General features: G+C 38.1%; 1 protein-coding gene across 2 annotated transcripts in view; it reads left to right on the top strand.

Annotated features, from left to right (window-relative positions):
* ZFPM2 (zinc finger protein, FOG family member 2) overlaps positions 1 to 24,169 on the top strand; it is a 308,395-nt gene that overhangs the window by 137,487 nt on the left and 146,739 nt on the right. For both annotated transcript variants that reach the window (XM_063389408.1, XM_063389399.1), the window contains one exon: positions 9,534 to 9,652. In XM_063389408.1, coding sequence (XP_063245478.1) covers positions 9,534 to 9,652 — 119 coding nt within the window. The remainder of the gene's footprint in view (positions 1 to 9,533; positions 9,653 to 24,169) is intronic.

Raw genomic sequence — 24,169 nt, 5'->3', positions numbered from 1 at the left:
TCCAGCTAAAAGGATTCCAAAAAGTCCTAGGGAAAGATTTAGGTGATGGTGAAATGTTTCATTTTCTCCCATGCAGAATAGCATCTATTTCAGAAAATACTTCAGTCGGAGTTACATAAGCTGTATTTTCACTTGTGCCCACTTTCTATTGTTTTACATACAGTGCTTCATAAACCTCTAAGTGTATTTCATCTATATGAAGCAAAGAAAAAGCAGACAGACTCAGAACTGAAATGGTTTTGCATATATCGAGGAGAATCTGCACACAAAGGGACATTTATCAGGGGCTACTGTTCCTCTGCTGAGAAGGGAGCATACCCAGGAGTATCCAGAAACAGATGATGATCTTATCAAGAAAACCTTCTTCAGTAATATTGTCAGCCTGCTCTTGCCAAGTCTGGCATTTCAGTATTGTGTATTTGTGATGGAGAGAAAGGAGCAAAGCTGTGCACACTGCGAGTAGCTGGGATGAGGAACCTGCTCAGCCTAGGGGTCTGTGCAGTGTTACAGTATAACTGGGAGTCACCTTTGCCACCATGGACTGTCCATGTGAGAATGCAGTTTACAGCATTCCTCTCACAATAGAGAACTGCAGGGAGGGCTCTTTAGCTACACTGATTGTCTTTGGGCATTTTTTTTTCTGTATTTTTGCAAGTATTTCTACACCAGGTTTACCTCAACACATGGAGGCAGTAACAAACCTCTTGGACTATGCAAAGATGGAAAACTACTGAGAAAACAAACAAACAAACAAACAAATTTTCTTCTTTTATGAGATGGGGAGTTAGAGGGGTAAATTGTCCTTGCAGTTAGTAGACTTGAAAACTAAAGATCTTTTCTTCTTGTTTCATTTCAGGATCAGGATTTTGTCATGATGGCTGGATTTATTTTGCCTCTGTCTGTAGAGTAGATGCTGATATAAACACAGTATTTGCTATATTATGTAGAACTTGACTCTGAAGCAAGTGAACAAACCTTTGGCATTGTTAACATATCTTAAGTAAATATATTTTTCTTTCAACTTCTGTCTCTTTTTTTTTTTTTTTTAATTTGAGTGTGTTTCTGTAAGTTCAGTGAAGCAGTCCAAATAAAGGAAAAGTCTATAGAGCTGTGTAAAAATCTAAAAAGCAAATCAAATTCTAGTAACCGTGTTCATCAGGTACTCCCTTCTTCGTGACTTTCAGGGAAAAAACAGTACTTTTAGTTAATCTTAAACCTTAAAAATTATTTTGATGACATATGTGACAAAAATTATTACTTAGTTTGCCTTTTCCATTTCTTTAGTAGCTGCTCAATTTATGTGCTATTAATATGTATTCAATTAATTGCTCTCCCTTCCAGTTCTCCCCAAATGTAGAAGTTGTATTGTCATTTAAAATTGGTGCAGATTGTGTTCACTGCCATAGGTCTATGCTTTTCTAATCTGGGATGTGATCCTGTATTCCTACTAAATTCTGTAGATTACAGGAGTGCAGTACTATAAGAAGGTAACTTTTTTCTTTTGTATTTATTTTGTGTAAGTAACTGCATACAAACAGAGCACTAGAAATCTCAAATGAATCTAAAAATAGAGAATTTTTGAATTTGAAGTGAGAGTCACTTCTTTTGAAACTATAGTGTCTGAAAACTATGCTTGTGCTGCAAGACATAGTGCACTTTTGCATCAATGAAGTTAGCTCTGCATTTCAGTAGTAAGTCTGAAGCAGTTTTTGTACCTGTACCCTAGATCATATCAACCAGTCAGTGATGTGGGCATAGCTGGAGCCTGGTGTAAACTAAATAACCAGTAATGAAATTTCTGTCAAAAGTTTTATGGTGTACATGGTGATCTGGCTACTTGGTTGTAGAGAATGGGTTTGAGTGTGAGGTGAAACCACATCACTGGGTGCATTTCTTCAGTTTTTCAGTTTAGCCAGGATTCAGCTGAGCAATGAGATATTAGAATAGGTATATTTTATTTTAGTGGTTTAGCTTACAAATTAAGCACTATAATAACACAGATGCCTTGGCTAAAAAAGAATAGTAGTGTTTGCATTCTAATTCTAACTGGAAATTCATGCACTTCTCTTGTGTTTCAGATTTGGGGGTAGATGTTTGTTCTCTCACTCTGGCAAGTTTTCCACATCCCCTAATTTTATTGAATATCTTATGATCCTCTTTTTCCAGGTGCTGTCTTTGTGTCTAGATCAGACCCAGCCTGGCTCTTCAAATGGCTGTTTCTCTAGACTTCTCTCTCTTGCTTTGTTTCTTAAATTTATTTCTGCCCCCTCTCCCTCCTCCCCCCATCCTTCTGTGGTCTTTTTTTCTCTGAAAATCTGTGCCTAGGCTTTCCCTATCCTCACTTTCACAATATTCATTCCTTCCCTTTATTGCCTGATGTAGGACAGTGCTGTTGCAGATAAGAGTAGCACCTGCACTCTCTGCCATTTGCAGTACTAGCAGCAGGTGGAAGAGATAAAGAAACTCTGCTTGTGACTTTCAGGGCTCTAAAGAAAGGTAGGGAGCAGCAAGTTTTTTGTTACAGAAAACAGAGAAGCCTTTTCATTTGTCATCCTCACCTAGAGTTCACAGCTGCCCTGTGGTAGCATTGTCAAGATGCAGCAACGTTAGGCAGCTGAGTTAGGCGTGAAGCAGCTTGTGGCAGCTTCTCCTGCATGGTGTTTGCTATCTAGACCTGCTTCTAAGCAAAGGCAAAGGAGATCAGTAGGTTAGAACCATAAGTACCTGTGGCCTGTTCCTGTGTCTGCTTCTCTCATGGCTAAGAAGTTTGGTTAACTCTATTCCTTAAGTGGGATGTATACAGGAAGGATCGGGGCTGGAGGAAGGAGTTGCTGGTGGGTGGCAATAATTTCAGAAAAGAAAAAGGATGCTATGTTCAGAAGCCCTCCACCACCTCAGTGGCAGCAGAATAGCAACCCTCCCTCCAGGGTGACTCCAATTCAGAGCTGTTTTCTCAGTTTTCAGTCCCAAATCTGTTCCTCCTTCTATCTTTCTTGTCCTAATACTGTCCTGCCTCATCTTTTGGAAAGCAAAATTAAGTTTTGCCTTTGCTTGTGGACAACCTAAATAACCTCTGGTTCTGCCAAGACTCCTGAGAATGCTGTTTTCATAGCAAAGCAAATGATAAAATTTCATTCAAATATTGACTATAATTTAGTCCACTGCTGCTTGTACTCAGTGTGAATTTGTCTCATATGCATGTGTCTTTCTAGTAAGACAGTTACAATTTTTGTATGCCCCAGCAGATTTGTCATGCTGCACATCAGACTGTACCCTGACACCACCCAGGTCCTCTCGCTCTGGAGTCAGCACCTGACTGCAGAATGGGCACAGTGCTGTCCACTGTGAGGATTAGGTAACGTGATGTATTAAATCCCTGACAAATGCAGTAACGGGAGATGCTTTCCTGTTTTCAGGGATTTTTAAATTTAAGGTGGTGAGACACTGGAACAGGTTGCCCAGAGAGGTGGCAGATGTCCCATCCCTAGAAACATTCACGGTCAGGTTGAACAGGGCTCTGAATGACCTGATCTAATTGAAGATGTCCCTGCATGGTGAAGGAAGGTAGGTCTAGATTACCTTCAAGGGTCCCTTCCAACCCTATTCCAAAAAACTATTCTATGATTCTGTTAATTGTCTGTTAGCCAACATTATTCCACAATAGCAGAGGGAAGCATCTACTCAGTGCTGGAAGAGGATTTGGTCACTCCTTCATTCATTCATTCATTCCTTCATTGTGAAGTGCCATAGCACAGCATATTTTGGGTTACTGCCTCAGAGTCACAGTTACTTGTTTCAGGGTTTTGGGCTATTGAATGAGCCCTGTGGAAAGGGAATGTTACTTTTTTACCATTCCATTATGTTATCTTTCCCAGTGCAATTACCAGCTAATTCAAAGCTCTTTGTGTTAAGCTAATAGCTTTTGACTTTCTGCTGTCAGCCACTCCTCTTTGTGCACTTTTCATACTGCTTACCAGTTCCCACTTACCTATGAAGAACATTTATTTTTTCTCTGAGTAGAGGCTCATCATAGACAAATCATTAAATGGAACATCAAAAAGATCCCATCTGTTAGAGTTGCATATGGGTAAGATCACAATTATCGAAAGCCTCTTTTTTTTCCCTTATGCTTATCCGTACAATAAATGTAGTTGTCAGCAGGATAAGTTCACGCATCGGATAAGGTCACAATTTCATTTAGTGACAACTTCCAACAGCGTGAACTTACAAGGTTCGATTTATTAAAGAGTCAGAAGGGATAAGATCACTGCATGGCCAGCCTGATTTATCAGGGTTTGACTGGAGTACTTGAATAGAGAATGTCGTATTTCAAGTTTATGTTCAAAACTGTAGTTTAGTGTGTGCTATGTCTCAGAGACTTGAAAATTGAGGGAGGAGAATTTACAGGAAGTATCTCAATAATGCAGTTTATGTCTGCCAAACAAATGTATGAACACTAAATATTGAAGCTACCTTATTAAGAATCACAGAAATGGAAATGGGATAGTTCTCCACTATCAGTGAACTGCTGTGTGCAGAGGTACACATATTAGTTTGTTATAATGGAAGCAATCACCAGCTAAATATTAATTGCAGATTCTTCCTGTGCATATAGGATGGCAGGCAGATACTGTGTTCTGGGCAGCACTTAAGAACTTCTGAGAGTTTGTTTAACTAGCTCGCTCTGACTTCAGAGCAGTCCTTGTTTGAAACTACAACATACACAATTTCTCTGCCATGCAAAAATACTCATTAGAGAAGCCAGGTGGCTGTGGACTGGAAATATGCAAAGAAGGAGCCATTTGCTTGTGGAAATTGGTAGAGCCCCATGATGTCAAATAACCAATCTCTAATTATAGCAGAGGGAGAGCTTACTCATTGTTTTGAACTGACTCCACTTAGAAAGCTATTTTCAATTTAAAAAAACCCCAAAAAACAAAAACAAATACTGCCCAAAGCTATCAGTGACTTGCTTAGAAGTGTTAAATGCATATGAATCTGGATACAGTTATTTCTGAATGTAGTTATCCTTATGTCCCACAAAGCTGTTCATCATTCACTCCTTCTTTTCTTACTACAGAATGTAGGTAGATGGATGAAAGCCAGTAATATTTTGTTTCAGAAATACTATATGTAGTTGAATTTTTCTGGTAGTCAAACTGTGGTCAAATCCTGTTAAGGGCCAAAAGCTCTTGTTGGATTCCTGTGTACTCTACTGTTTTGTGGGGAGGTTTTTTTTAAATTATCCTGATTGTGCTGTAAAAGAATACAAAGCTAAACTGACCTCTCTGCCTCCTGTTTAATGAAAGCCCTGTGTGACATGCCTGAAACAATATATGCATGTATGAAAAGAATCCTAAATTGAGTCCTTTCGTTCTGGTTTTCTATCCACCAAGGTGGCCTAATATCTTAAAAGCCATGGGATGTTTTATAGCTGTACTAGTGAGTCATGACTTGAGGCTTCTTTTACAGTGCAGCTATCATAAGTCTTTGAGTAATCACAGACTTTAAAAGTATGCTACATCAACAAGATAAGAGAAACAGCCCACAGCACTAACAGCATTATCTTTTACCAAAATTGATTAGCCCATACTATGTGTCTCAAATATTTTGTATAAACTTACTCAGCAAGCTGGAAATAAGTGTGTTCTTGAAGAACAAGCTGGGGAGAAAAAAACCCAAAACAACAAAAACCCAAAAAACACTTGCTCTGTAGCAAGGAAAAGGCAAGTAAATATCACTAAATATCTCTTAAGTAATTTTTTTTCCTTACTCACAAAAACTAAAAGCAGAGCATCACTTCCATCTACTTACATTTCTTAGTGCTGCTTCTGTCATACTTCTTGCTGTCCTTTTCAGTTGAAAGGCTGACAAGTCTGAGATGAAGAGAGTAAAACTGCTACTCTACTTTGTGTGGAAATTATGAGTATATCACATCTTTTATTCTAGGGGTAGGAAGGCGTTCTATTATAATTTGCTGTTATGTGAAGGAACGTGGTATTCAGTACTGAGATGGTCTGTTGCAATTGCTGATGGCTTGAAATGCCTAACAGTGTTTGGCACAGAATTTTATGCTTTCTTTGGGTTTGAGCTTGGATTAAAGGAAGCTGCAGCAGTTTTTCATCTTTTCTTTTCCTCTCCACATGTTGGAAATTCCATGGCCAAGTATGTGTGAAGAGTCAGTACCAGCTGAGTCTTTAAACTTCTTACTGTGAGTGGTGATACAGCAGTAAAGTCTCAGATCCTCTTCCTTCTCCTCATGTAATCTGTGAAGATTCTGAGCAGTTATGCAGGGGATGGTAGTTGTAGAGAGCACTTCAGATTTACATCTGAACTTCCTCTGAGGCTGAAGCGGAAAATCTTGTCTTGTTGACACATTTTTCAAAAACTTTTAATTAAGAGTCACAGGGAGTCATTTTTAGCAAACACCCTTGAAGTCACACATTACTTAGGGCCACAGGTATGGCATTTAAACCAACATCCCTGTGGGAACTCAGCAGTGAGCAGGGACAGCCCCAGTTACATCAAGTGGGAGAGTGAGCCCCTGTGTGCTGCAGTTGAGGTACCATTCTCCAAACAGGAAATTCAGAGGAGAAAAATGTTGTGAATAAATGCAGAAAAGTTGCAGGCAGTGTTAATTTTTTTAATCCTCTAAAAATTTTTAATCCTCTAAAAAACCAAAGATTTTCAGATAAAAAAATATCGTTGCCAAGGACTAAATTGTAATGTGCTACACCTTGTATAAGCATAACCAGATTGTCTCGTTTTGCCAAAAATTTAAAGCAGATTGTCCTTCCAACTCTGACATTCACCTATAGCATTAAAATGGCTGCTGGTCATGGTGACAAGAGAGAAATGTATCTTTTTTGGAGAACTGCAGTAAAGAGAAAGGTTTTACGGCAAAATATTTTGTTACCGTCTGCAATTTTGTCCTCTTTCATGATGTTCTGAGTGGGTGGGGAAACACAGCAGACTCAGTAAAATTCAGCATGATGTTACCCCACAGGCAGTACATTTTAAAATATACATATATATTGAATATTGCCTGAACTACAGCTTGAAACTGTAACAAAAGAGAATAAGAGATTCTCTATCCATAATAACTTATTTAATTATCAACAGAAGGGAAGAATTATATTTGGAAAAAAACAATGCTTGTTCCTATGCTTGTCTCAAATCTGAATTTCTTATCAGGTGTAAGATTCACATTATTAATTTTATTTAAAATATAATGTGTAATGATGTGTACCTTAAAACTTTGGTAGCTTTTTGGATATCACTGGTTGATCTGCCCTAAGTTTGTCGTTCTTAATCCATTAAAAGACAGGCCTGCTTGTAAATCCACAGGTACAGATAAGGAGTCACTGTTTGACTGTGTCTGAACCCTTTTCAAATGAAAAATGTCAGTGGCAGAAAGGGAGGCTGAATTATTTTTTAAAAGGGTTTTCAAAGATTCTCATGATTCCTCTGGTATCAGTTAAATGTGACATGTCCATAGACATGGCTGTTTTTTAGTGTGTAAAAGCAGGCAAATGCTGCAGCTTTCATCTCTGTGTAGAGAGAAAATGCTGCAGTATGGCTAAGTGATAAACATGTTACTTCGCAATTTCTCTCTTCCATAATTAACATATAAAGAGATTTTTAAAACTAATACAATTTTTAACAATGTGACTGTGAGAAAGAAAAATGCTTTTATGGTTGTTTGGGTTTTTTTTTTTTTTGCTGTTTGGATGCATGTATGTCACATGTGTAAATTAGATATAATTAATCCATAAGCTTTCCTGCTCACATACTGCCTTTTAAAATGTCATAGCTCTGTCATGATGAGGGCTCACCCACATACGGAGAAGCTTTTGTAAACCGATACAGCTCTATTTCCTAGATTTGTTCCAGTTTGCAGGAAGGATCTGATGCACGCTTTTACGTAGAATAGTTTTGTAATCTGCGACACTCAGAGGTGAAATTTAGATTTCTGTGCTTGAAAATGGAAGCTGCAGCCAACTCTTCTCTTTGGAAGATGGTCAAGATTACCCCTGTGGACAAGGAAAAGCTTTGCAGCCTAACTGCAATGTAAATCCAGGCATCCAGGGAAATGTTTAGCTTGGGGAAGTCTGGAGGCTGCCTGTGAGCCAGGAGGAGTTACTCACTTCCTTCAGCCCAAGGTTCATTTCACAACAAACACCAGTTCTAAATCTGGGACGAATTGACTCCTTGCACAGTTGGACTTTGCTCTGTTTGTGGAAAAGCACCATCCTTATTTGGGGTGGAGTTGTTGAGACATCCTGATGCAAAAGACAGGAATCACTGTTGCATCTGGTATGGAAAGGGAGGGAGCAAGGGGCTTTAGCAGTCATGGAAAACAGATCATGAAAAATCAGGGCTTCAGCAAAGTTGAGGTGAGCTCTGCTGCACCTGAGAGCAACAGATTTTTCGCCTGCCTTTAGGAAGAGCAAAGCTTGGAAGTGCAAGAGCATGGAAAAAAGCAGTCAAACATCCAACAGGCAAAGTGCAGATCAGCCTGTCCTTGTTCCATTGTATCCCTGTGGAAGTGTGAAACCAGAATGTGTTTAGAAAATACTGTTGGAAATTGTGTATCTAAATATTACTATTGCTGTATTTTTAAATGAAACCTTTGTTCATAAAAATACCGTTAGTGAAGAGACTGCTTTCAAAGAAGAGCTGTCCAGACTATTTTTTAAATCTTGAAATAAAGTGACAAAATATGAAGCAGGAAAGGTGGTGACTGAATCTTATTTTTCCCTCCATGGGAATGATCAATTGTGTTATTTGTCTTTACTGGAAAATCCAGAAAAGTTAAGGTGAGCTAATGCAAAAATTTCTCTTTTTAGTCAAAAATAAAATTTAGTTTAAAAAATATATATCATGCACTAAAAATCATTATGCACTAAAAAATATTATACAGCTTTCCCATTGCTTTTACTTATTTTGTCTTATTAAGCTAATAATCAAAATTATTTTTTGTTTAATTCTGAAGTGTTATTGCCCGTAAAATCTCTCTCAGTTCAGAATAATTTTTGTAATTGCAGTAAATGCTTTTAGTATATCTTGGAGGTGTGATTTTTTTATGGCTGTATACTGTGTTTCTCAAATTTTTAGTTGCTGCATGCTTCAAAATGTGATCTTGTGCAGCAAAGTGCATCAAGGAGGTTAATGCACCAGGTGTGGCTGCTGTTGGACTCTCTTGTCAGCACTTCTCTCTCTCCTCAGCACTTCTTAAGAACTCTTATGGAATGCTATTCTCAATAAAATTGCTTTCAAACTAATGTGTGTGAAAAGATGCAAGAAAGGGATGGGACTTTCTGAACCAAATTTGAATATAATTATAAGGGAAAAAGGTTTGGTTTTCTTTTGCAGGATGACAAGATCAGTTGTTTTTCCGACAAGCATAATTTATTCTCGTTATATTGGTCCTCAGAACATTGCACATATAAAACCAACACAAAGGCAGAGGTGGTTGTTGTCAAGGCATGAGTGAAAGTACTCTCAACACTGCTTGTTTCCTTTGTTTGCAGGAGAGTTGGAGGTGGTCCAGAAAGACGGGGAGCGCAAGATTCAGAGCCGGCAGCAGCTTCCGGTTGGAACAACGTGGGGGCCTTTCACTGGGAAGATGGATCTGAATAATAACACCTTGGTATGTAGATGCTCTGGGATGCTTTGTTTTGTTAGATTGTGTGTTGTTCTTCAGGGAACAGCCTGAATTGCCCCTCAGACTGAGCGTTTGAAAACAGGCATTGTTAGCTTTAATGGACAGGGGTATTTGGCACTTTTCCAATTTGTTCATCTATGGCAACCATCCACGTGAAGTTATTTGGAGCACAGGTTAATAGTGTTTAACTTGTTCTTTTACTGAAGGGAAATGTCACTTCCTTGTTTGCTGAAACAAGGTGTTGTGTTTCGGTAGTAATATCTGATATTTTTTGTGGCTTTTTAAATTTTTCATTGTATTAATTGCTGAGTACTTAATTTATATTAAGAAAAGGTATCAAAATTAAATAACTACATTATTTTAGGATAAAATTAATTAAATTTGCCTTAATGTAATTGAACATAGCAAAATTTTCCATAAAAACCTCATATTTTTGAAAAGCATCAAAAGACATCTGTCACATAATATATTCTCAATTAGCCTATTTTTTATTCTGATTGCAGAAAGTATGCGGACCATTTTACTTAAAAGTAATGCTTTGCTGATCTCACTTTAGTGCACTGGAAATCATGTAATTTCTAGGTCTTCATTTCATCTTTGTTTGTGTTGGTTTTAAGTCTGAGCTTCAATATTATTTGTGTATAGTTCAGATTAATTTTCTGAAAATATCAGGAAGGAAACAACTAATATCTCTAGAAGGGTTTAAACAGTCTTGGAACATGCATTGCCCTGTGGGATATTTCTGAAGAACCATTATCTGCAGCTGGATCACTGCTGTTACAGACCTTACACTGAATGTATTTAGCACAAGGATGTGTGGGATGGTTTCACAGGAGGGGATTACAGGAATTTGGGGTGCTGCAAAGGGAGAAACTGAGCTTCCCAGTGTTCAGCAGCACTGGGCATCGTCCTGCCCTTGGAGCACCTGAGGAGAGTGAGGAGCGCTGAGTTTCTGATGCATCACCTAAGACAGTGTGAGAGAGGGGTTATGTGCACAGGGGAGAAAAAGGGGAGATGGACTGTCTTCAACTCCTCCCTGGAGAACCTGTGCCTACAGAATGGACTTCTCTTGCTAAGGGTAGCTGGATAGGATGCATGTTACTTTCTGTAAATATGCATATTAAAATTCGAGTGAAGCATTGTTCTGAGTACATAGTATAGTATAGTATAGTATAGTATAGTATAGATATAGTGCATAGTAGACATTTAAGCCTTACTATTTTGTACTCTATAGCATAATTTATTAATCAAGCGGTGCTAAGAAATGTTACAGAAAGTGGCATGGAAACTTCATCTCAGTTTCCAAGAATTCAGTATTCCCAGTCCAGATGAGATTTCCCATTCAGGCACCTAAATAAAAAATAGATTTTCACAAGTACTGCAGAGTCACAGCACCTTATTTGTTAGAAAGGAAAAACTGGAAAATCTGAACTTATCTCATCTCCTCCATCCATTTAATTTTTATTTCTTCATCTATTTTATTATTGGCCTGTCATCATCCTCAAAATGTTTTTCATAAAAGGTCATATGTGACAACCACTTGTAATTCAAATAATTTTCTAAATCCCAGTATAACTAATTTCATCAGCTTCCATATAACAGAAACCTTAGTCCTGTTGTAGCTCAAAGTCTGTCCAGAATCCATACCATAGAGAAATTCTGTTTAGGTTTTGTCCACTTGTACCACTTCATCAGGTATATAAACAACATGAAGATAATGTTCAGGTATGGGAGGTGATATTGATTGTCCCTTCTCTACAAATTAATCTTTATCAGATATTCTTAGGATGAATTTGCAACATGTCAGCAGCCAATCATACAGTTGTTTTTTTTTTTTAACGGAGTTATAGAATAACCAAAACCCCAGCAGGACCTTGCTTCTCCCTTAATAGCACAGGAATGTTTTAAGGTCTGTTATTGGTTTTTGTAATTTGGGCAAATACCACTTCTGCTATATCAAAAACATTTAGCTAAATAGTTAGGTTTTAATGAACTGGTATTTCAGAAGTACGCAAAACTGACTTTAAGTTTTTTGACTGTAATAGGATAGAACAGCTTTCTCAGTGTAGTTCACAGAGATGTGCAGTTAAAATCTTCAGGACTTTTTTCTCACTAAACTGGAAAGATACTTTTTTATTGTTAAATTAAAAATCATAAAGTCTATTTTTACTAACACTTGAAAGATTTTACTTCTGTTTTGCCAACAAATATAAACACATTTGAAAATCGGAAAAAGTTCCTGTAAACAGAATTTTAGCCCTCAGAAATATTATTTTGTCCCCTGAGCAACTCCATCTCTTGAAAAAGTCAAAACAGAACTGGGTATCATCTTGAGCAATCTAATTTAACTTCGAAGTTGCATCTGACTTTGAAGTTTGCCCTGCTTTGAGCAGGACTTTGGACTGGACGACATCCAGAGATCTCTTCCAACCTGAGTTATTCTCTGATTCTAAGTATTTTTTCCTTTTTCCCAAATATCAGATGTTTCCTGTAATCCTACATTTGTTACTTTAAAATGCTGTGTGAAGAAATACAAACCTTTTGATGCAACTTTAATTTGCTGTTAAAGCAACAAAACTTCAGCATCAGCCTCTACATGATTTTGTCTTTTTTTTCTTGAAATGATTCTGGGGTTTTTTAATGGGTTTTTTTTTGACACATTTGATTGCTTATCTCACTATTGTACATGTTCTCTGTTGTTCATCAGGGGAATTGAGATTCTTAAGTTATTTGTATCTGTTTTGGGAAGCTCATTTGGGTAGAGCCTCACATCCCTACAGTTCAATCAAACTTTTACGTGAGCAGCTGAAAACAGGTTTATTTCTTTTCTGAATGAGAACCTCAAACATTGCACTGCTATGAACACCAAATATTTGGAAAAGAGTTTTAATGTGGATTTTTTAATATAGAGAGGAAAGGAAAGAAAAATTCAAGGACTCCCAGGTGAGTAAATACCATAGCTTTTGCAGCTGCTGTCTTTATTGGGAATTAGTTTGTGTCTGACTACAAGTATCTTACCTGACTATACTGTTTAGTGTTTGCACTGTGACGGTGCCTCACAGGATTCATTCAAGCTGTAAAAGTCAGATCTTACTTATTGCCCTTGCACTCTGCACTGAGTGCAGCCTGTACATGTAATATCCTGTTGAAGTGCTCCTTGTTTCCAGGATGCTGAATGCGGCCTTGCTGCTGTTGGCTCGTGAGATGGAGCAAGTTAATTAATTCAGCACGGTCTTTAATTGAGTCACTGTGCCAGATGTCAATTACATTTTAGACCTTTCAAGTTTCTGTCTTGCGATATGTTAGCAGTATACATCTCAGAGTAGAAGATTGGGTACCCTGAACAAAAATTATTTTGATGCTGTTCACAATTGCAATGGGAATAGCAGGTGCTGATATTATCAACAGTGTTGCAGCACTGTTGGGAAATATGGTAGAGCAAGATCCACATTAGGACTGAAGAATACTCAAACTAAAGGTAGACTTGAAAGAGCTCAATGACTAATAAAGTTCTTATTTTTTGTCATCTAGTTTAGCCAATAGTCATGAATTACATACAATTACGTTATGAAATAATGTATGCTATTATTACCGTTACTCTTGATGAAACAATCTGCATGCAGTCAGCAAAAAATCTGTAAGACATTGTTTTTAGGAAGTGAGTCTTTTATCTTAAAACTTGTCTAGGCATTTAAGTTTTATTTCAGTTTGACCTTAAGAACTTCATATATCATTCTTAAATATTTTTAGATATCTATTTAGATACTTCTATTATGTTTAAGGTGATAGACTTCCTATTTAGATACTTTTAAATAACTGTTCCTGTAATTTTGCCAAACTACTGAAATTCCTCTACTCTTAGCTGCATGCATAATTCATATCTGTGTGCACAATTGGGCATGGAGTTTACTGCCTTCCATTTCTTTCCACTAGTTTCACTTTCCATCCACTGTTCCATAATAGTTGGGTAGTCCTGAGAAAATGAAATGCGTAGGAATGTCTTTCAAGCCTAGAAAATAAACATGTCTACACATTTCCAGATTCTTCTTGAGATTGAATATAATCTTGCTGTTTAGACAAACAGACCCGTGAAGAGTTTGAACAATAACCTGGCTGTCTACAGCTGGTGAGAAGTCAGCTGTAGAGTGGAAGACAACACAATTTGACCACGAAGGCTCCAAATCTGTATCTTGCTGCATCACAGAAAATTCAGTAGTTCATGGATACACACAAATAGATAGAAACATATTTTGATGCATCACACTTGGTAGTTTGTGATTCCTGTCAAACAGGAAAGTGGGTTTGCAGAAATGCCAAGTCTAATATGACCATGCAGGTGAAAAGAGCAGAAGACCTCTCTAGTCTGGACATACAGACCACTGAAAGAGGAGCTGCTGAGTGTAAGCAGATCTAAATTCAAGGCACTAGCAACCTAGTTAAGAAAAAGCTGTTCACTTGCTTTTTTTAGCTGTAAATATTTTCCCTGTTTGAGGGGACAGCTTGATGGGAATGAGACCCATGGAAACAAAAGCAGCCCTGAACCACGTCGCCCGCGACAGTTGTTGAACAGTGGTCGCTCCGGCAGTAGTGTGGAGGCATTCCAAGAAGCCTTTTCCCTTGGCTGCTGCCATCTAGTTTTTGGTGTTAATCTGTGCCCATGGCAGGGTTTTACGAAGCAAAACAATGATCAGCTGTATTCAGCTCGCCATTCTCGTCTCCTTATTGCAGGGAAGAGCACGTGGGGCAGGCCTGTATGAGCCTGATAAGGAAAAGAGGATTCAATGTGGCTGTGAAGAGAATCCACAGAAGGAGAATGGGCAGGGTTGGGCCAGGCAAGCAGTGGGACACAGCAGGGACCCTTAAATGGGATCTGGAAGGTTCAGCACCAAATAGACATCTCTGGATATGCTCATGGAACAGTTTGACTGGGTAGTGTGTGAGGGGCTGAGGAGCCAAGGTTCAAAATGCAGTAAAGTTATTCACTCACTAATCTGTGACTGGTCACTTCGGGTCAGAAACCTCATGTCTGTAGTAGACAGTGACTTTTAATCTTCAGAGTTGCAGCATGAGGGTTTTCTGACTTTTGTTGGAGGTGCTGCATGGCTAGAGAGCTGTAGCCAGTCTTTAGTTTCTTTTTCTTTTAATCAAACATGGAAAGGGATGAGGTAGATTATATCTTTAGATATTTAGTTGCAAATAGAAAATTCGGCTCTTAATAGCACCAAGACATTTTTATATTTAATTACCAAAAATAGTGCACTGAGTAATGAACCTTGATTCGCGTCTTTGTTATACGTTTATACTTTTAAATATTTCAAGTGACCACAAAAGCATTTCTTTCACATGTTTACTGCTGTTACCATCAGTCTCTCCATGTTTTGAACTGGTTTAAGATCACTTCCTTCCATCCAGACATGAGCAAACATTATTGTTGCAGCACTTAGGACAGCACATGAGGTCACCCAACAGCTGTGTACTGATGTGCTGTGCATGTGTTGGGGTTGGCTGCTGAGAACCATAGAATCATTAAGGTTGGAAAATACCTCTAAGGTCATCAAGTCCAACTGTTAATGGAGCACCACTGTGTTCACCACTGCATCGTGTCCCGTGTAGCACATTCAAATGCCTTTGAACACCTTGGGGGCAGTGATTTCACCACTTCTTCAGGCAGCCTGTTCAATGCTTGCCAAAGTGAAGAAACTTTTCCTCATAACTAGTGTAAAAACCTCCTTCTTACAAATGGAAATATTTTTTAAAATAATGAGATATGCCAAGATGTCCATGTGGCCATCCACAATGATCTTTCAGAACACATCACCTAACATTATTTCACCTTTTACCCATTTATATAGACTTGTAGTTTAGAAGAGCGCAATGACAAAAGAAGCATTTTTAAAACTTTCATGCACAATTGTGGTTTAGATGTTTTTTTTTAAAGGAAGTTACTTTTGTTCTTTTATTTACATAAATTTTATTTTTTTAATTATTTACATTATTTTTTAATTATTTATGTTATTTACTTACATAAATTTAAACCATGCTAGTAATACGACAGCAGGATGTGGTAAGGATCTGAATAAACACCCTGTTTTGGAAAAATCCAAAAGCATTTTATTTTCAACTAGCAGAAGTAGTTTCCAGATCTCAGAAAGGGGAAGAAGCAACATGGTATGGTATAGGAGAATCTTAATCCTTCTCTTTTGTCTAAATGCTATTAGTACACTGGCATTAGTACTGCAGACTGTACCATAGCCTTCATTTTAAGTTATCAAATATTTAAATGGCATACAAATAAGACAGGATTCATTCTTCCTTTTTTTGTCCTTTATTTATTGTTTGGTTATTTCCAGAATATCTACAGGGAATTTTTACAGAAAATTGCTCTTGTTTTTAATCTCATTTCCTTAACTATAGCCCTTTTTTGAGACTACACATACCCATGGAGCATTTTGACACCTTATTATCAAAACAGCAGAGCTTTAACATTTCTTTAAAACTATCACTGGTCATTTTGAAAGGTTTTTAACAATAATTCAGTTACTTGGTGCTTGCTGTGAGTGTCTCCATTAAGCAGAATTTATCCTAATACTATAGTAATTAAGTAGTAGACTTTACCAGTCATTCCCAATCAACTAACTCAGTTCCCTGGGAGAAAACTCAATAAGCTGTCTGTCCTATTTTGGCAAGCTTCATTTCAGTAGGGGGTCCTTCTGAGAGTGGGAGTGTACCCTGGGGCACATTGCCAGGCAGCTGCTGAGAGCAGAGCAAGGGGACGGTTCTGCAGAAGAGATGAGGCAAGGTCGGGAGACTGGGACAGAAAAAAGGCAAGAAAATTTGGTCCAGGGCCTCCCAGACAGCAGTAGAGGGAGGTGCTGTCTCCAAGTGCCAGGCTCTTGCATTTTAGGATGTGGGGAAAAGAGAGAGAAGGAAAGCTGTTTAACTAGAGAATCACTGCAATAGACTTGAGTAGCCACATATTTTTGTGCTTCTACACTATGTCAAATCTTAATAGTCTTCTACCTGTCTAATCTTCTCTGTACTATAGGCTTTAAGACTCAGATGCTTATTTTGCCATTGTTGATTTTGGTAAATTTGTAACACAACTTTTAGAATGGGATGTATTTTTATTTAAAAACTTCATGTAAGAGAAATAATTTATTAATCTCCATTTAGGGTCATTCATGTAGCTCACTGCACTACAATACCTGACAGGCATCAGTTCTATACCTGTGTTTAAGATGAGAAATTCAGTATTAAATGTTGTCCTCTGAGGAAAATTTTTCAATTCATACTTTTTATAATAATAATTCTTCTTATTTATGAAACATGCATATTATAGACTAGGCAGATATAAAATGCCAGATTTAAATATTCAGCAGGTTTGGAAGTAATTTACTTCTCACTAAATGTTAACACTATCTTTTTTTATTCTGAAATAAAATTCAGTTTCTAAAATGTTGACACGTAGTTTCACATTCATAGAACAAGCCTGGGAAATTCTATCTCCATCATTTTAGTGGCACATAAGGCTATGAAAGTGTTTGTGTCTGTGAAGATGTTTGCATTGTTAAGACATGAATTCGGTAGTTACAATGGGCACAGGACTGAAAGAATAGGAGACTTGTGCTCTCTCTTTGACCATTTAAAAATAAAATGTCCTGGAAGCTCATGGGTATTTTTTTGCCTACTACACATAAAGCTATGCCTGCCTGAGGATAGTTAGCCTTAGGGTACACTGGTAGTGGAAAAAAGCACTGAGATGCTGTTGCCTGTGGAACTGTGGTAGCACTTTGTTGTGCTCAGTGTGTTGTCAAGATGTGCTGTCTGGACATACAAATGCATAAGGTTATGAAAACATCAACAGATGCTTTCCATAAGACTTGTGGATGCCATAGGGGGTAGTTGTTTGGAATAAAAGTGTGCTGTAGAGAAAATCCTGGCGTGAAAAGTCACATTTTGGTGGTATCAAAATCTGTTTGCTAATAAAAAGTGCAGACCAAGATACCATATCATTGTAACAATAAGAATATTTTAAATTATTGTCTATCTTCATTAAATAAATAAATAAAGTAAAGGAGTGGACCTGTGGCTTCAGTTAAGACAGTGGCTGCTTGCTGATCACTTTCATAGTGTGATGGAATGATCAAAATACCAAAAATCACTTCCCTTCCCATCTGAATATGCTTGAGAGAAGTAGCCTGTAAATTTTCAGAGATGGAAATTAAGGTTATTTCTGGTTGTTTCATTGCCAGCCAGATTAAAAGTGTTCTGTGAAAGTGTGGGTTTGAACGTTTTGAATAGAAAAAACTCTCTCAATATTTCTAGTAAGTATTGCTAGTACAGTATGTGTGAATACATAAATATATTAAAAATGGATATTTAAAAATAAATATGTAAAAAAATAGTAACTATATATACGTACAAACATATATATACACACACAAAGTAAGTGGCTGTGAGCATATAAAAATAGTATATTCTAGTCAGAAGGAGGTATTGACTGCTACTAGGTCCTAAAAATCTTTTATTTGAAATCCTTTAATTTTGCTGAACTTTCCTCACCGTTTGGGTGTAGCTCCTTTTCTAATGATGCTGAAGTATCCCACAGCCGGTTGCAAAAAGTCCTTTTCCAGATGCAATAAATCTACTTTGCACTACCAAAGTATGGGCAAAGAAATTCAGAGCTTGAAAAATTTAGTGCTGAGTGAAGCTTGTAAATGTTGTGAGCCTCATTTATCAAGCCTGGAGAACAAGTTCATCAGTCTAATGCCCTGGTGGCTCCTCAGACTCCAAGGAAGCTCAAAAGGCAGCAAAGAGCACGGGAGGCTCTGTCACTTACTGTCCTTACCTTCCCTAGCAGCCCCAGACCTGCAGCAAGGCTGCACAGCTGGTACTTGATGGTGTTACTTTGTTCTAGGTTTATTTGGGTGTGCTGATATTCCATAAATGGTAAATTATATGCATAGCCTTGTTGGGGTTCATATTTATATTGTTCCACTGGCTGTAGCCAGGAGGGGGTTGGTCTCCTTTCCCAGGTAACCAGGGACAGGACAAGAGGAAATGTCCTCAAGATGCACCAGGGGAGGTTCAGGCTGGGCACCGGAGGAATTTCTTCACAGAAAGGATTGTTAAACATTTCAACAGGCTGCCCAGGGAGGTGTGGATTCACCATCTGTTGAGGTGTTCAGGGAATGAGTGTCACTTAGTGCCATGGTCAGGGAAAGGACTCAGTTTGACTTGATGATCTCAGAGAACCTTTCCAACCTAAATGATTCTGGGATTCTGTAATAGTCATGTCCCATCTTAAATAACTTTAAATTAATTAATAAACTTTTGCCGTCTTTCGTTTTACTGATGCATTTTAATGTGTTTACAAAATGCTTCACAACTTTTGAATCATTAAATACAGTTTTTTGAGCTCTTTTAACATATTTAGGAAATAATTGAATTTTGCATAGACAAAATACTGTCCTTTCTGTGCTGTAAGGGAAGGATAGCACACTGAACACTACTGATGCATTTAGGAAAAACTACATAACATATGAGATATCATCACAGTTTATGTAGATTATTCCCACTCCGAGAATGTCTTATAATTTAAAATTCTTCCTGTCACAGATTAGCATTTATATCTTGTTTTTGACATTTGATTTCATATCTGAAATGCATAGAAGATACTATTTTTAATAAAAGCTTATATATGTTAGTAATTATTATTTATATATTTATTTTAAAGCATGTCACATTTCCCAAAAATAGTTCTTTTTCTTTGAAGCTTTCTTTTCTGCATTACAGACTCTGATCTGGGGGACGAGTGGCCACTTTTTTTAAACAAGAAACTGGAGCTCCTGCGATGTGTGAGGACATTAAACACAAGCTTAGGGGAGCTGAGGGAGGTGTGCCTCGAAGCTGGGGAGGTGAGGAAGGATTCTTCCCTCTCTCCCCCTCCTGCAAGCTGTTGTCCTCACTTTTGGAAGAAAACTAGGGCAAATTAGCATAAAGGAAAGAGAGCAATAAACCAGAAAACAATAGTAGACCCAAAATATCATAGTTGCTTCTTTTCTGCTTGTGTTGAAGCAGGCCTGGTTCTACTATTGCTAGTTTTTAATTCTGCAGTGGACCTTATAGTATATCTTAGTCTTACTTCTTTGCTTTTACACTGTTTTTTCCTCTTGAATGCAGTTGCATTTATTACATTAAATATTGGATTTTGTTGTTTATATTTGTTAAATTCCAGATCATATTCTTCTCTTTTGGGATCCAGTATTTTACCTTAGTCCTGTTTCCTTTCTCACTATGGTCAATTCACCTCCTCCAAGTCAAAATACCATTTTAATCTTGCATGCATCTGTGGTGGAGGATATTCCTTGCCTCTTGGATCCACCTGGATCACCAGCCATGGAACCACATGAAGGATTGCATTAGGTGAACCTTCCAGACTCAGCAAGGGAGACTGAGGTTAGCTAGGAGAAAGAGCTTCCTAATGATAATGAGAGTGACAAGCTGGAGGAGACTCAGGAGGCTGCAGTAAATCCGGGGCTGGTGTGTTTGAGAGCAGGCTGCACCAAGACCACAGGAGTGGTGTGGGCGCAGCTGAGCCGGCGTGGGGGAGGAAGGGGGGCAGTGACCCTGTGGCTTCTGGCACCTGATGCTGAGAAGTGTCTGCAGCCAACTTCGCTTGTTTGGCTGCCCAGAAATGCCTGCAGGTAGCTAAAATCTTTCAAGATTGGCTTTAAAAGGAGCAGAATGAGACACTGTTTTTTTGTAGAAGATGGCAGATGGGACATTACAGGAAGCCAGACAGTTGGTCACACCAGTATGGGATGCTGGTTTCAAAATCTAATTGAAATATAACAAGGGCTAGCTGAGAGATAAGGAAGTAAGCTGCTATATTTCTTTGGCATGTCCCTTCTCAATTGCTTGCATTTTTTTTTTCTTCTGAATATTCTCCCTTCCCACTCCAGTTTCTTGCTAACTAAAGTTAGAATTATAGCCAATATAAAATCAGTGCAGCTTTTTCAAAACAATTACTTTCAGTTTTACTTGGGACGTTGTTTCTAAGTTTTGTGTACTTCTTTTTTAAGGAATATATAAGGATCATATTATATAAGGATCATCTCAGAATTCTAAGGATTGTTGTCTCTGGTTTTTGTGCCACGCATTTTCAGAGTGAGAGCAATGGTATTGCATTTTCAGATGCCAAATGTGTGCACTTTGATCTGGCAGTACAGCATGCCTCAGGGAGTAAGCTGAATCTTGATTTGTATAGTCAGTCATTCACTATCAGGTACCAGAGCCCCTATTAGACAGGCTGAAAAACAGAGAATACACCGTGGGTTCGATATGGAAACATTTGCAAGGAGGCTCTTGGCATCACCAGCATCATTTTGTGCTTCTGTACCAGTACATCCCTTAAATGCATACAGAAGTGAAACCTGTGTGCAGTGAATGACTGCATATACACTGATTACTTTTGAAACCACTTTCCCCCACCCCGCCACATTCAGCAGTGGAAAATATTAATAATATACATGTTTTGAAACTTCACCTCACAAATGTGAGACCACAGCCACGTGGTGTGGTTGTGACTCCTTAACATTCCTTGCATTCCCTGTCCCAAGCCCAGTTGTTAGCACTTTTTTCAGTGTTTAAGTGGCTTTGTAGTAGCACCTATTAGCGTGCTCTGGCTAGTAGCATACTTGGGGCTAAATGGCCTTTCTGACTTTTAATGAGCATTTTCTTGTCAGTCATACCAATGATACTTGACTATCTGTCTGTTCACTATTACTGCCATAATTGAGAGGTCTCCTGAACTCTTCAGAAATACAGGCATGATATTCTCATTGTTTTCTCTGCTTCTTTGCTGTCTTGCACTTGCAGTGTCTCCTTTGAGATAATTGCAAGGTGTGGGGAAGTAAAGAGTTTTACGGGGTGGAATTTGCTGCCATGACCCACTGCAGCCTGGTATTGAACCTCATGAGAGCTACATAGCACACTGCCTCGATATTCTCACTTTAAATCTGTATTGGGATAGCAAAGATGGTTTAAGTTCTGTCAAGACAACATAGAGCATGGACAAATCTCTCCCAAATAATGTATGTGTTAGAGGTCGCAGTTGTATGTCTGTTTTTTTAAATCTAGGTGGTTTTCTGTTTCCATGTGTAATGTTTGAAAAAAATACAAATCAATGAAAGGGACTGCACAATGATCACAAATTTCCACCAGTGATAAGTAGTGCACTTAGGACTTGATTTTGCCTAGCAAGAAGTTCTGAGCACCCCAAACTTCCATTCAAAGCAGTAGGGTGAGGTATGTTTAGCATTTTCTAACACTGAATGCTGCAAGTACAGCCTCTTAGTACAAGATAAATATTTGTTATTTATATGACCTTGAAGATGGAACTGGTTTGATAGGGTTAAGGTCAATGAGTATATTATTTTTAGACAAGATACAGAGTACTTGGATGGTCCTGCTTTATTTTAGTGTGTTAACATCTGGCAGCATTCTGTGTTCCATATGCTGCTGATTGTCCTGATACATTCATCTTCGGTGATTATCAAAAAGATTTCAGTGCTCTGGAGTTAGTAACACATTTGAGAAGACAAATACATGAAGATAAGTAGAAAAGCTGCCTGTAGGTTTCTGTGTAGAAGACCAATATTTGTGTAATCTTGGCAACTACACTATTAATTCACAAATGTTTTTAAATTGACTTAATTAGCTAATTTCTGTAAGGGTGAAAAATAGTGTATTACAATTTGATATTGTCACAATAGACATAGTAAACATTGCTTCTTGGAATTCTGATTACGCCCTTTTAATTCTACATGTTGCAACATGGCTAATTATTGATAATGGTGAATAGTTAAGGGGGAATTTAGATTTGTACCCTTTTCTCAAGTATTATTTTTATATGGCTTGGGTCTGTGAAAGTTTAGCTATGCTTCTGCTGTTTCATTACAAGAAGTGCAGACATAACTATCAACTGACCTTTTTTTTTTTTTCTTTGTCTTGGTGTTTTCAGTTTTCTTAGGTTGATAAAATTTTTTCCAGGGCTTTAAATTATTATTTCCATTCTGTGCTGTTTTGGCCTTACATGCTAACAGCTTCAGGGGAGAAAGACTTAAGAGTTTCATGAAGAATTTACTGCCTCAAAGCAGGTATTCCCTTTTAGAGTACCACGTTCTTTCTAAGAATGCACAAACCCTACCAAATAGAGCAGCAAAAATCAAACTAAGCCAGATGTCTGTCAGCCTTGTCCCTTGTGGCTTTTGCCACATCCCACACTTCCATTAGAGACCAGTCCTGGAGGCTAGCCCACTGTGGGGCTGCCCACGTTCCTGCGAGGAATAGTTCAAGTAAGGAAGCAGCTGTAGGGCTCAACATCTAGAAGGATGACCCTTTGCTCCAACACCTCCTGTCAGACAGTTCCTTGCTGCTCCAGTCTCTGCTGAGAAGGGAGGGTGCTGTGAAATCAGCTGTGGCCATGGCTCGTGAGCCAAACCCTGGCACCAGGGCCTGTCAACACAACATGGCAGGGGACGTCTGGTCTAAGTAGACATCATGAAGCAGCAGGAAGGCTGAGGTGGCAATTTGCCACAAAACAGGAGGTACAGAACAAACTAAGGGAGCAATGTTGTTCCTCAGAATTTCTCTCTTAATATAATATCTTTCCTTTCAAAGAAAAAAATAAAGGCAACAAAGTCTCTTGGGGCACATAACGTATCCTGACCCACTATTCAGATAAAACTTGTTTTATTTAATCATGCACAAATTTGTTTAGATCTTAGCAGTGACCACTCTTCCTGTTGCCAATATCTATTAATGATAATTACTACAAATACTATACTCACTCACTGATAGCATCACATCATGGTGAGGAAGATTGTGATCTTATCTAAACCTATTCTGTTTAACTCTGACACTCCTTCTCTTATAGTGGGGCCCTGATAAGATCATGCCTGTTAGGATCAGACATTAGTTGAAATCAATATTTGAAAATGTGCCTGTTTTTGCTTAATAGCAAAGTTAGTGTGAGGGTCACAGTGAGATCATTTGTTGGATGAGATTGTACAGCTTCATCTTGTAATGGAAATGTGTTCCTTGCTTCAGCTGCTGGTGAAAAGTAAAAACAAGGGCTCTTTGAAAGCTGTACAGCTTTGCTAATAATCACTGTGTGAGGAAGATACAATCATTATTATGATGTTTAACATCTGTAGTGCTGCAGCCTGTTGAGGTTTGAGTCAGGAACTAATGCTCCTTTTTGGTAGACTCTGGACCTGAAATTAAAAAGACAGCTGCTAGCCTCAACTAGCTTAGGTTCAGGTTTTAAACCAGACATGAATGCAATGGCAACAAATGAGTGTAGAAGCCAAAACCTAAAATGGCAATAATTAAGATTAGTATAGTAACAGTTATGTCACACTAAAGCAGCAGACATGAGTTTTTTAGAGATAGGGAATGAAAAATGCAATGAGTTTGCAGATGACTTCAGAGAATTCT

This window comes from Prinia subflava, chromosome 1 (genome assembly GCF_021018805.1).
Source record: "Prinia subflava isolate CZ2003 ecotype Zambia chromosome 1, Cam_Psub_1.2, whole genome shotgun sequence".
NCBI lineage: Eukaryota > Metazoa > Chordata > Aves > Passeriformes > Cisticolidae > Prinia > Prinia subflava.
The sequence above is the reverse complement of the archived record's forward strand: the minus strand, read 5'-3'. Positions and strand labels throughout refer to the sequence as shown.